The sequence below is a fragment of the Antedon bifida genome, chromosome 4, assembly GCF_963402885.1.
Source record: "Antedon bifida chromosome 4, ecAntBifi1.1, whole genome shotgun sequence".
Lineage (NCBI taxonomy): Eukaryota > Metazoa > Echinodermata > Crinoidea > Comatulida > Antedonidae > Antedon > Antedon bifida.
In genome coordinates, this window is record NC_136229.1 from 32,665,366 (window position 1) to 32,679,067 (window position 13,702).

Consider the following 13,702-nt stretch of genomic DNA (forward strand, 5'->3'; position numbering starts at 1 on the left):
TGAACAATCAGAGCACTGAAAAGTGACGTAAGCAGAGCCTTAGAAAAGTGTTCCAAATGTCGTCATTTTGACCAATCAGAACACTGAAAAGTGACGTAATTAATATCTGACTTCCACAAGTTTTTCACAACACAAACAATGATGAGATTTTGTCCAGATTTACATGCGACAACATCTTTTTACAAATCCTCTAGACTTATTATTATTATTATTAATTTCAAGGCGAATTCTGGTAGTAGCTGTATTCAACTCGAACGTGTACTTGCATTAAAGGTAAGAGCGAAATTGATTTCATGCATTTAAAGTGTTGATAACTTGTTTGGCCTAGGCCGTGACTATGGCCTAGCAAATGTGTTTGTATGGGTGCCAGCCCCGCGGTCGACGCTAATTCTTGTTGGCGGTCTGCTCTGTGGGGTAAAATGCATTTGCTATTATTACTTCCCCCCCCCCCCCCCCCTAATTACCAATAGGCCTACATATATTTCATAAAGTATTAACAATAACGCATGCCTTTATAGCTTAGTTAGGGTTTAGATATAGTGTCACTCGACACTTACTTTAATTAATGTATTTACTATATAGGCCGCCTAGGCTAGGCTAGATAGAAAGACTTTTTTGGTTGCCATGAATTGTAAGTCAAACCATGGGCCTGCAAGGGCTATAGGCCCTAGTAAGATGCTATACTTACTTAAGGCTCCCTGTTATTTTTTTTCTTCAAAACTTATCTACTACGGGTAGTTAGATAGACTAGGCCTAGGCTTAGATTAGTATTTATCGATTTAGTTTAAAGTAAGCTATTCTTCAAAGTTTAATTTATTTAATATTAACAATCCTACTACTAGTTAGACTAGCCTATGTAGCCTGTAATAGATTTTAGGCCTAACATAATTTTAAACTATAAAAAACTAAATGTGTGCTGTATCAGAATAGCATCCATGGGAAACAGACTAAGCCTTCTAATTGATAGATAAACAATTTAACTTTTATTATAATGATTGTTTAATTAAGTGTAGGCTTCTACTCTTTGATCTAAAGCATTCGTTTAATTAGGCAATCAACTGTATTTGTGGATTTAGATAAGATTCTCAAATAATTTGATTGCATTAAAGGAAGTGCTCAGGGATCAAAGAGTTAATACATACACTGTTTAATAAACAAAGATTATTCAATTTACTCTAATTTATGTTGTAATTCTTTATATAGTTTTGTTAATTGAAAAAAAAACATAATTATTCATATGTAATATTTTCTTAATTTAATTTAGATAAAATAGTTTGTTCTTAGTAGATATGTTTTAATGCTATGTGATTCATTTTATTAATATTTTACATTTAAAGTCTTGGTCTACTATTAATTATTACTTGAGAAATTTTAACCCACAGATATTTTATTTAGATTTGATTTTCCTTTATTTACAGCCATTTACTACAACTGCACGGTGCACAGTGGCATTATACGGGTAACATTTTCTTTTATCACATACTTTACTTACATATATTTTTGCCTTTGATCAGTTTTTTTAGTTTTGCAGGTGTTCAATAGACAGTACAGTATGTTAAGACCAACTTTTCGGCGCAGTGAAGAGGGTGCCTTAATTCTTGAAGATACATCTGCTGCTGTAGTATTTAACAGCTTGAGAAAACGACCAACTGGCAAGTGTCTAACTCCTGATGATGTACGCCAAGATGCCTTGAAGGAGGTGTGCAGGCTGGGTGGAAACACCAAAGATGAATGTGATGTGTTGGGCTGCTACAGGTTTCAGCATGGTAAATACAGTGGACAAACATTCAAGTGGATGGTCGAAAATGTACTGGAATATGCAGTATGTTTTGTAATTAAAATGGCTAATGAAATTCCAAGTACAAGTTCACTTAATATCAACAAATTCAACTTTAAGAGGTACTTGGAGTCTTTCCCAGAAGGCAAAGAAGCCATAGCAATGAAAGAAATAAAACGCCTCAGGAAATGCCCAACTAGACAGACATCGTACATACCTGTTGGTATTGAGCTACAAAAGGTTAAGGATGTCACAGATGAAACACTTTCTGGTACTGATGTCTTTGATGCTTCTTTGCAGCCATCAACCTCATATGCACCAGGTAAGACTTATTTCATATTTTGTGTTTTTTGTGCATTTTTTAAATTAATAATTCGAGGTTTTGCATTTTTAGTGCCTGTGTATGTTGTAGGTTTGCTGGGTTTAGGTTTTTTTTTATGCATTCATTTATACTCAATCATAAAATCGTGTTGTTTAAATATATTGCTTTCTAGCATACTGTAGATAGCGAATGAAAGTAGTTTACTGCTAAATATTCTTTAATTTTCCGTCTTGCAGCTCAACCAAATACATCTTATGAACCTGTTAGTACTATGCCATCCACTACAGAAACTATCAAACATAGTGAAGGTAGTTTATTTCATGTAATTTTAATTATTTTGTTTGATGTTTAAAACTAGAAAATGAAAATTACATAATGTAGTTTAATTAATTATACAATTTTGTCTTGGTTTTTCTTGCAGATTGTCTCATACCAGATAAATGGAAGAAGAACTTGCCCGAGATTGATCAACAGTGGATTTCAAAAACCTTATTCAAGAAATCGAAGAAAGGGACCGCAGAGTTGGATTCAACTAAACTCAAACAACTTTGGTATTATCCACCTCAACCGGATCCGCTCAACAAAAACATACCCATGGCCAACAGTTACTTCGGTCATCGTCTTCTTCTTTGGTTGCCCCGCAAGACTTGGCAGGTCAAGCTGGTCTGCCCTCGGCCAGAATGCAAGAGCTATCCACTAACATCAGGCGGCCTCCATGGAATCGTTCGTCCAGTCCTGGATTTAGACTGCCACTACTTTCTTGCAACAGAACAACTGAGGTGCTCTAACTGCCAACAAAGACAAATTGGCTGGAGTGAAAACATTTTAAAGCAACTTGATTTAGCGCATCGCCTTCAGTTTCCTGTTGTACTTTCGTATCACTTGGCCTGCGACAACCGGGTCCTGCAGCTTCTAAAGTACCGTGGTCTCGGGAACAGTCCATCACAGCTTCGCCAACAAGTCTTAGAACAACACACAAGGCGGTGGAATGAGAGAGTGGCTCTCTACTTAGAAAATTGCAAGAAGTTCTGTGGTTCTCATGATGATTATGTCATTGCTGCTTCTAAATTTGATGAGGTGTCTAAAATGATTCCTGTTCCCACTGTCCAATGGTTCCTCACCATCTACTGCAACGAAGTAATGGGAAGAATCGACGAACTCAAGGCTTCTATCACATCGACGTTCGGAAGAGTGTTGAAGATTGACTCGACCAAAAGGGTAAGTAATTTCTGCAATTTGCTTTTAATTATTTAAATTTTTTTTTGCAGATTGTCGGGAAGCTTTCTTCCTAATAATTATTATATTTTTTTTGCAGATTGTAAGGAAGCTAGCCGGTCGTGCATGTGGAACAGGAGCATGGGCAACAAACGTCGGAAATGAGCACGGCCAGGTGCTCATTACAGTCCTGACTGCTGCAGAAGGATGTGGCCTAAACAACATGACAAACGGTATCATTAACCGATATGCTTCGGCAGGCGTACCTCCTCCCGATATTCTCTACGTCGATCGTGACTGCTGCGGTCATTCAAGCATAAGGAAGATGTTCAGCGCCTGGCCTGACATGCAAATTCGCCTGGACATCTGGCACTTCATGAGGAGAATTGCTGCAGCTTGTTCAACAGAATCACATCAGTTGTATCCGATCTTTCTCAAACGTCTTTCCGCTTGCATTTTTGAGTGGAGCGCTGACGATGTTGAACGTCTGAAGCTCGCCAAGCGTGAACAGCTCATTGCAAGCAAGAAGCATTCCAACCCAACAGACGACATCATATTGAAAAACATCAGCAAGAAGGAGTATGCTTTACATTGTCGCAGGACAACACGAGGGACTCGCGAGACTGCCGACCTAATCCGAGAGCTCCTGACTTCCCTCGATGGTGAAGAAGGCCGTGACACAATGGGCGTCCCACTCTTAGACTCCGAACAGACCTGGGATATCTGGAGCTCACAAGAGCGACACATCGCCTGCATCCAGGATCCAGAAGGCATCCCGCTCTACACAAAAACCAGCGAGATGCTTAAGGGTGGAGTTACCTTGCCAGTTTATCGTTGCGCAAGAGGCTCCACTTCTTTGGAATCGTTTCACCTTCACCTTAACAGGTTTATTCCAGGTACAGTATTACTTTTTATTTGGTATCTACCAAATCTTCAAACCTATCTACTGATTTTTGTATAATTTCATAATTATGGATGTTTTATTTTTTTCTCAGGTGAGCGTGCTAGCGACTTACATTTCCAAGCTTACCTGATGGAAGGACTTGTTCGATGGAATGCAAACCGTGCACTAGCTGCTACCCAGTCTGGAGCACCCATCTCCAGTACATATAGTGGACTGCATCAGCATGCTCTCAACATACTGGCAGAGCAAGTGATTGGCAAAAAAGTGTACAAAAGTTTTATCATTCCAAACAAGTACACTGGAGAACTCATCGGAGTGGAGTACCTGTATAGCCAGTCGAACAAAGTACTCGAAACTCAATTTCCTGTCAAAACAGATACCATTAATGATGAAGACTTTGATGAAGAAATTTACACTTTTGATGTTGATGAAGGTTATGATGACAAGACTCAACCTGACTACAAACCACCTAAGCGTTGTTTTAAACCTCGAAATGCTAAAGAAATCTCACCACCCCAGCTGGAGCCCTTGCCTTTATGTGACGGTAATGATGATGATGGTGAAGGAAAAGCAGCCCTTATTGACACAGTGAGTTAAATTTGTATTATTAGCTTCTACCTCACAAATTTTGTTTCTGTTTTGAAATACAATGCACGAGTCTAATAATTTATTTTGTTTTCATATTTTACAATTTAGGAACTTGAGGATTCCACTGGACCGGACAACATTCCAGGCTACGCCAAAGTTGAAGCCCTGGCAGACTACCTTATGCAGTTTAAGGAAGACAGTGGAGTGATAAGTCAAAGTCATGCTGAACATGTCGCAAAGTTGTGGAACAACCTGGATGCTTATGACAAAACCATTAAGCGCAAAGCACGGCATCAAGATTACTTGACGAAAGGCAGGTTCAAGAAAAGTAAAACTACTTCCGTAATACCTGGTGTTGAAAGCACTCGACGGTAAGGCAGTTTCCAGCGTTTTTCACTTTGTTGCATGATGAGTCTTAAATCTAACTCGTTTCTTTGTTGTTTTTTTTTAAAAAGATGCTTCTTAGGTCAGAACACCGGACCAGCTCAGTGGCCGGACTGCAATCGATATATGGAGTGCATTATTACCAAACTGTGTGAAGCGTATCCATCTACCGTATCTATCGAAGGTAAACGTTTCCAGCGCTGGCCGCTCATTACCAAAGGCTACAAGAACATTCGTCGGAAAGTGCTATCGAATGGACACCTGATGTTGTTTGCTAAGCTTCAGTTGATGGAGATAAATCGTACGACACTCATCCAGTGGTGAGTTTTAACTTGTTATTACTGTTATTTTACACTACAGTAAATACATTCAAGTTTTTAAATACTGTGTTTGATTTATTTACAACAGGTACAACAGAACATCAAAGAAGCAAGAGCGGCAAGTGTTGGAATCTGGCATCTCAGCAACAGTACCCAAACTTGTCTCTGATAAAACCCTACTTGAACCTTTAACCAAGCCAGCGGTGCTAAACGTTCATACAAGCGCTCCATCTTTCACATTTGTCCTACCAAAAAACACTTCCGGCCTAGCCTATTTAGGAAACAGACAGTCGATCCCAGTTCCAGGCGAGATAGCAAAACCACCACCATCAGTCCCTGAGGCTAGCAGTACTCGTATTCCTAGAACTACCCTCTTGTACAGAAAACGAGTGGCTAAAGACATATCGGAAGGGAAACCGATCAAAATATACAAACCAAGAACGTCTGCGATTGTGTGCTCAAAGTGTAAGCAACCAAGGTTAAATAAGAACCACACTCAGTACTATGGAAATTGGTATTGTGCTGCAACATCTGATGTGACTTTTGAAGAATGGAAATCGACTATGGTTGCCATCCGTCGCCTTCGTCAAGAGCGGAAAAAAAGCAGCAACAAGAATGATTCCAAATGATTTTTGTAGCCATGGATAGACTTTTTATACTCTTTCATATATCTTCAATTTTTTTTAAATAATAATAAAAAAAAAAAAAAGTTTTTAATGCTGCCAAATCCAAAGAGCAATGATTAATGTTGTAAATTATTTTGTAATTTTTATAAATTATATTCAGTTTTAATTATTACATTATAATTTACATTATATCATTCATTGCACTTTGTATTTGAAGGTCCCAAGCCCTTACAAAAAAAGCAGAGGGGAAACTTTTTGCAGTTGAGTGTACATTAAATGGTGAATTCTATATTCTTGTCAAGAGTATTTCCTTAGCAGTGTAAATTCTCAAATATTTTATATTTATTTCAAGAGCAATTCCACTACAATTCATTTTAATGTGAATCAAATAATTCCTTCCACCAATTCTAATAATATATTGTGATAATAACTCATACTATAGAGGTTATCATCCAGTAACCTTTAGTTACTCCTCTGACAGTTACACATATCGTATGGTACCATGTGGCCTAGAAAAAAAGCCCCAGACAAAGTTAACGGTAATTTTGTCTCAATTTTTGAAAAAGGCTAACTTAATATCAAACTACTTGGAATATTGTTGGCCAATTAGAAGTCAGGGTGGGTTTTTTAACTAGTTAATTAATAACTAATACAGCACACATATTGTAGTCGAATTTACCGTTTTTTAAAAAACAAAATTCATGTACTATAGTACAAGGATTTTGTTTCGAAAATTGGATAAAACAATGTCGACTTTCTCAACTTTTAACATAAAATTAAAGTCTTATTATTCTATTATTTAATATTTTTATTCATTTAATACATCGATCATGTGATAAACCCCTAAAATTGACAGTTTTTAGTATGCCGGTATTCAAAACAACCTCCTAGATTCTTGGGCCCCATTGGCCAATTGTCCCGTTTCCTCATTATCTAATGACCCAGTCCAATTCAGTTTTAATGACCCCACATGGCTCTGTCCATTTCTTGTCCATTTCTTTTTGCGTTCTTTACCTTTCCGAATGAGAAGATTGAGCTGTACCCTTTGCGCAGGGAAATTTTCTAAAAATGGCCAATTTTCGACCCTTTTATTTTTGGACATAAATGGTTACTATCGCATAATAAACATGCGCAGAGTCGAATATTGGGTTCTGCGCATGTCAATTATGATATAGTAACCAGTTATATCGAAAAATAAAAAGGTCGAAATTATGCCATTTTTTGAAAAAATCCCTGTACTATAGTACAGGGAAATTTTCTAAAAATAGCCAATTTTCGACCCTTTTATTTTTGGACATAAATGGTTACTATCGCATAATAAACATGCGCAGAGTCGAATATTGGGTTCTGTGCATGTCAATTATGCTATAGTAACCAGTTATGTCAAAAAATAAAATGGTCGAAAATTATTTTTAGGCATAAATGGTAACTATAGCATAATAAACATGCGCATAGTCGAATAATGGGTTCTGCGCATGTCAATTATGCTATAGTAACCAGTTATGTCAAAAAATAAAATGGTCGAAAATTATTTTTAGGCATAAATGATTACTGTAGCATAATAAACATGCGCAGAGTCGAATAATGGGTTCTGCGCATGTCAATTATGCTATAGTAACCAGTTATATCGAAAAATAAAAAGGTCGAAATTTGGCCATTTTTGGAAAAAATCCCTGTACTATAGTACAGGGAAATTTTCTAAAAATGGCCAATTTTCGACCCTTTTATTTTTAGACATAAATGGTTACTATCGCATAATAAACATGCACAGAGTCGAATAATGGGTTCTGCGCATGTCAATTATGCTATAGTAGCCAGTTAAATGAAAAATTAAAAAGGTCGAAATTTTGCCAATTTTGGAAAAAATTTCTGTACTATAGTACAGGGAAATTTTTGAAAAATGACAAATTTTCGACCCTTTTATTTTTGGACATAAATAGTTACTATCGCATAATAAACATGCGCAGAGTCGAATAATGGGTTTCTGCGCATGTCAATTATGCTATAGTAACCAGTTATGTCAAAAAATAAAATGGTCGAAAATTATTTTTGGACATAAATGGTTACTATAACATAATAAACATGTGCAGAGTTGAATAATGGGTTCTGCGCATGTCAATTATGCTATAATAACCAGCTATATCGAAAAATAAAAAGGTCGAAATTTGGCCATTTTTGGAAAAAATCCCTGTACTATACTGCCCCGTCATGAAAGAACGACTCAACTGCATAAACCATTTGAGATAATCAACAAAACGTGTTATTGTTTTAGCCCTTCTTATGTGTAGATAATACTATTTTGATTTTCACACCTTTTAGTAGTACATATAAGTACTCTTTATTGTGTAGAAAGTTTTATTAAATTTACTGACTCTAATTTTAGATATGTCAGTTTTACTGTTTTTTCATAACATTCTTGGTCAATCATACACAAGAAAATCACGAAAGACTGACTCAACTGCATTTGTCATGAAAGAATCAACTCAACTACAAAATGTATTTTCAAGAAAGTACTAATTTAACGTAAAAATATATTAAAAACATTTTATATTATTTAATAATTTGATAATAAGACTTTAGTTCATATAATACTTAGTTATATAGTGATTTTTTAAATGATTTATGTTCCTAGGCCAATTTTGTCTACGTCATATAAGGCACCCAAAGCCCATTGTCTGCCTGTGCGTTTTTTGGCTTGTTATAAGCTAAGCCTAAGACTAATTGGGGTTTTTGCTTATAAAGAATGAATTTATATGTGATATTATTTCATTAGAGGAAAATGAACAAGAATATATGTTATTCAACATAATGACACCTTTTAAGGCATGATATTTAAGTCATCCATTTTTAAAATTATTTTTGTCTGGACACTACCGTCGTTATATTGCTAGCAATAAAATTTCCCACTTTTCTGTATATATAATAGTGTGTACATATATTTGTATCTAAAAATAAGTTTCAAATATTGTTTTTTATGTTTCTTGTATTTTTAATTTTTAGTTTTAAGTAATAATTTAAGAGGGAGAATATTCGCATAATGGTGTTCACATACAGTAGTCTCTCCGGGGTATTTAATTCTGAATATTCGAAAAATATAATTAATACTCTAATAGTAACTAAACAAGTTTAAGTAAGTATTGAATAAAATAAATATTGACAATTATTAGTAGGGCAGTACAAAATTATTTAATGTTTAAAACAACAACATTTGAGTACACAGCACACCATTGTTGTGCACTTGACTGGGTTTCCTATGACATAATAGGTGTTAATATGTCAATTGAGTGAGTCTTTCATGACATTTGCAGTTGAGTTAGTCTTTGATGACAATAGTAACACACACTTGCAATTGAGTGGTATTTTGAATTTTAAATTTTATATTTCTAGTCAAAATTTTGAATATCTAAATATAGCACAAGGTGTATTATTCCCTAAATAGCCCAAAAAGCTAAAAAAGTGATTTTTGAAAAATGTGTCAGTTGAGTCGTTCTTTCATGACAGGGCAGTATAGTACAGGAAAATTTTCTAAAAATGGCCAATTTTCGACCCTTTTATTTTTAGACATAAATGGTTACTATCGCATAATAAACATGCGCAGAGTCGAATAATGGGTTATGCGCATGTCAATTATGCTATAGTAACCAGTTATGTCAAAAAATAAAATGGTCGAAATTATTTTTTGACATAAATGGTTACTATATCATAATAAACATGCGCAGAGTCGAATAATGGTTTCTGCGCATGTCAATTATGCTATAGTAACCAGTTATATCGAAAAATAAAAAGGTCGAAATTTGGCCATTTTTCGAAAATTTCCCTGGATTTTTAAAAAATCGACTTTTAAAAATTAAATTATTATGCAATAATATTGCCATATATGCGCATATACTGTGTTATCATCATCTTATAGTTTCATATAGGAATATTATCGAATCTAAAAAATATGTACTATAGTAGGTCTATAGGGACATTTTTACAGAAAATGGCATAGCAAAGTTTTGATTTTTATCTTTTGACGTAACTGGTTACTATATTATAATTTGAAATGCATGTTACCTCAATAAATATTAAAAAGTAAATAGTCAATATTTTGGCCAGTTTTGACTTTTTTGTTTGTTGTTGTTTACTGTATCAAACTTTGTCATGCGCAGATGCACATAATGTTACCTCAAAAAGATTCAAAAGTCAGTACTTTTTTTCGAGCACTATTTTGATTTGCGTGAAAACATGCGATTGATACGAAAAAAAAAGTTTGACAAGCAAGAATTTGTATAATACATGTCTTCAATAATAATTTAATCAATTTGAAAAACATTGTGCAGGTAAGCTTTTCTTGCTTACTGCAGTAAAAGTAGTAGTACTTGCTATTCTCCATAATGCAGAATAATGTAAACTTATGCAAATTTAAAATTATATTAGGAATTATGTAAAGACAGTTGTACAGGTAAGCTCTCTCGCTTACTGCAGTAAAAGTTGTAGTACTTGCTATTATCCATAATGCAGAATAATGTAAACTTATGCAAATTTAAAATTATATTAGGAATTATGTAAAGACACTGTGCAGGTAAGCTCTCTCGCTTACTGCAGTAAAAGTAGTACAGTACTTACTCTTCATCATAATGCAGAATAATGACGTATTAGAAATTAGACAGCAATTTTTTATTAAACCTAGTAGTTAATAGTTAGAGTAATACATATTTGAGTTAAATTTTAAATATTATGAAAAAAAAATCATAAATATAAATATGTACATGAAACAAATAAAATCTTTTTACATCATTCATTATGTAAATATGACTCATCATATTTAAAAACATGCATATATATGTATACAATTTATGCATATGCAAATTAAACTCATGGATATGTAAATCCTAACTAATGCATGCATCCTAATGCATGCATCCTAATGTAGTTCATGTAGGCCTACATGAACATATGACTCATGAATATGTCATTGTAAACTCATGCATATGCAATTGCATACCATGTACATCTAAATGTGATAGATGTTTAAAATACTTAGATACAGAAATATTTCTAAATAAACAATACTTCTAAATAAATCAAATGCACTGTATATACAAGTTAACACATGATTATACATTTAAATAAATAAATATTTGGGCTACTAATTGTTGACTATATCTAAGCTTGTTGTTTACATTCCCCAAACCACATATATTATATATAATGCTAATCACTATTATTTTTACTCCAACAAGGCAATATCAATAGTAATACAAGCAACTGACATTCAGTATAAATATCAATACAGCCTTTTTATATAATGCATCTGCAGAATTTCATTTCTGCAGTAGATTATGTCATGTTTTCTTCACTATATCTACACTAAAATTTCAATAGTGTTACTACCTTATTGTCAATAAAAAAGTGTCGGTAAAGAAAATAATTGTATTCAGAATATGATGCAGGATACATGCAGTGACGTATGAGGATATAATGTGACTACATTGAGCTGTGTCAGAGATGCAGAAGTGAACTTCCTAACCTGTGATAACTGAAAGAAAAGAATTATTATTATATTAATCTTGTGCAAATATGCACGCGTGCCACATATTTATTAGAGATAGGACTTAGGATGCTGTAAGTTTGGATTCCTTTTTAATCACTTTTGGAACTCCCCCGCCTCTACCCCAGTAGCATCTGCCATAATCAACGACAAATTAGATTTTCTAATATTCTAAAACAGTGTATTTGAAATAAGTTCATATACACAAAGTCTGTACTGCAGAGACCGGTCACATTAGTTATATTAAATCAAGAATATTGGACATCATTGTGATATTTGATCCCCAAATTAAAAAGATTTGAGAATTTCAATAATTTTTCACAAAGAATTGTTCAACTTGCAACTCAATAATTTCAATCATTTTATTTTCTATAGAACTTACTAGTTTGACATAATTCTCCACTGAAGCCAGAAGGGCAGGAGCAGATAAACCTGTCTTCATTAGAATCGACACATGTTCCTCCATTTAGGCAAGGGTTGGTATTACAAGCATTGAACTCTACAGCGAAATAAACAGAAACATGAATAAATGAAGATCGATATCAATTTTCAGAAATAATAATAATTTTTTTTTACTTTAAAATGTACATAAATACTTTACCATTGTCACAAAGTGAACCACCGAAAAATTCTGGACAATCACAAACAGCTATTCCATTTTCAACTCTGCAAATACCACCATTTTGACACATATTAGGTTCACAAGGGTTCACTGAAAATATAAAAAAAGCATACATTATATACATTGGTTTGTAGAAAGAAAGGCAACTGTTTTTCTTCTTCTTTCCTAGGTCATTTGATATACATAGGCCATGGGCCGAATAAATGAATGAACCTTAGCAAGGATAAAACTTTTTTTTTACTTGACATTAGGGAAAAAAAATATAGAAGAAATTGTTTTCTTAATTATATAAAGGACATTTCTAACTAATTTAAACATTCTCTCCTCTTTTGGTGTTCTTGTCCGGCGTCTTTTTCAATTTCGAGGTAAAGAACACCTAATCTAACTTAGTTACAATTTATTTTATTTTAAATTCTGTAATATGAATAATATGGGAACTTTCTAAAGCAATGTCTTATTTTTTAATCTACCAAAAAAATTCAATCTAGAAAAAGAACCAACTTTATCAAAGAATATTGTCTTTCAATATCTCTTAAACTTAATTTGAACTTATTTATAAAACTATATTTATCATAAACGTTTTTTTAGAGAGAAAAGAAACATATAACTCGGCCAAATTCTAAAAGTTACAAATTGCTTTTGCCAAAACATTCTAATAATGTGTTGGTCCTGCTGAAGACTTAAAATACCGAGCAAGTATGTGGGCCACCAACCCCAAATTATTGGGCACCTGTCATAGTGACCTTAGTATGAGGTTTTGACTAATAATTACACTGGACTTCTTATGTACCTTCACAAAGCTGACCCTCGAATCCCTCTGGACATTCACACTGGACTTGGCCATCTACCACAACACATGTGCCTCCGCTAAAGCACATGTTAAAATCACAAAGGTCAGCTTCACCCACTGAAACACAAAATAAACATTCATTATTGTTATCTTGTTGTTTTTTTTAAATTAGGCCAATTGCTGCTCACCAGTCATATTGTTTATATTGGTATCGTTTTAAATTTCGTTTTATATCATGTTTTTGGAGGAAAAAAAATGTTATTTGATTGTCTTAACAAACTAGTTAGATAGTGTAGACAGAGCTTAAACGAATCAGGGGATAAAACGGGGACTGAATGCACACTTACTAGTTTGGTTTTCACAGTTATATCCTATCCATCCAACTGCACATACGCATTGATAGCCAAGCTCAGTCATTGGGTCCTCCACACACGTCGAACCATGTAAACAAGGTCTACCAACGCATCCCACTAAAAATGTATAAAATTAGGTTGATGATGACTATTATTTATATCTCCACAAGCTTACTATGCATATTTTGAATGATAAACAATGATTAAATGTTGTATATGTCCTTGCAGTTTGTGTTTTTCTGTATTGCAAATGTTTATATTTTATATC

At 34.1% G+C, this 13,702-nt stretch overlaps 2 protein-coding genes across 2 annotated transcripts in view; one reads left to right on the forward strand and one right to left on the reverse strand.

The window, feature by feature from the left end:
* The first annotated feature begins 114 nt into the window (after window positions 1-114).
* On the forward strand, window positions 115-6,171 carry LOC144840274 (uncharacterized). Its single transcript, XM_078696031.1, has 9 exons — window positions 115-273; window positions 1,419-2,099; window positions 2,336-2,407; window positions 2,521-3,317; window positions 3,415-4,210; window positions 4,310-4,806; window positions 4,915-5,177; window positions 5,262-5,510; window positions 5,599-6,171. The coding sequence occupies exons 2-9, from the start codon at window positions 1,553-1,555 to the stop codon at window positions 6,137-6,139; spliced, it is 3,762 nt and encodes a 1,253-aa protein (XP_078552157.1). The 5' UTR covers window positions 115-273; window positions 1,419-1,552; the 3' UTR covers window positions 6,140-6,171.
* Window positions 6,172-10,605: 4,434 nt separating this feature from the next.
* Window positions 10,606-13,702, reverse strand: part of LOC144840270 (uncharacterized) — a 63,498-nt gene continuing 60,401 nt past the window's right edge. The window contains exons 52-56 of the mRNA XM_078696028.1: window positions 13,429-13,551; window positions 13,082-13,198; window positions 12,271-12,381; window positions 12,052-12,168; window positions 10,606-11,657 (exon numbers count right to left, since the gene is read on the reverse strand). Of these exons, the coding sequence (XP_078552154.1) occupies window positions 11,644-11,657; window positions 12,052-12,168; window positions 12,271-12,381; window positions 13,082-13,198; window positions 13,429-13,551 (482 nt within the window). The 3' untranslated portion in view covers window positions 10,606-11,643. The remainder of the gene's footprint in view (window positions 11,658-12,051; window positions 12,169-12,270; window positions 12,382-13,081; window positions 13,199-13,428; window positions 13,552-13,702) is intronic.

What these genes read in the sequence shown, in the direction of transcription:
- LOC144840274 (XM_078696031.1), top strand. Translation starts at nt 1,553, where the DNA reads ATGTTAAGACCAACTTTTCGGCGCAGTGAAGAGGGTGCCTTAATTCTT. An exon ending in AACTATCAAACATAGTGAAG is followed by an intron (nt 2,408 to 2,520) that starts GTAGTTTATTTC and finishes TTTTTCTTGCAG; the next exon opens with ATTGTCTCATACCAGATAAA. An exon ending in CCTTAACAGGTTTATTCCAG is followed by an intron (nt 4,211 to 4,309) that starts GTACAGTATTAC and finishes TTTTTTTCTCAG; the next exon opens with GTGAGCGTGCTAGCGACTTA.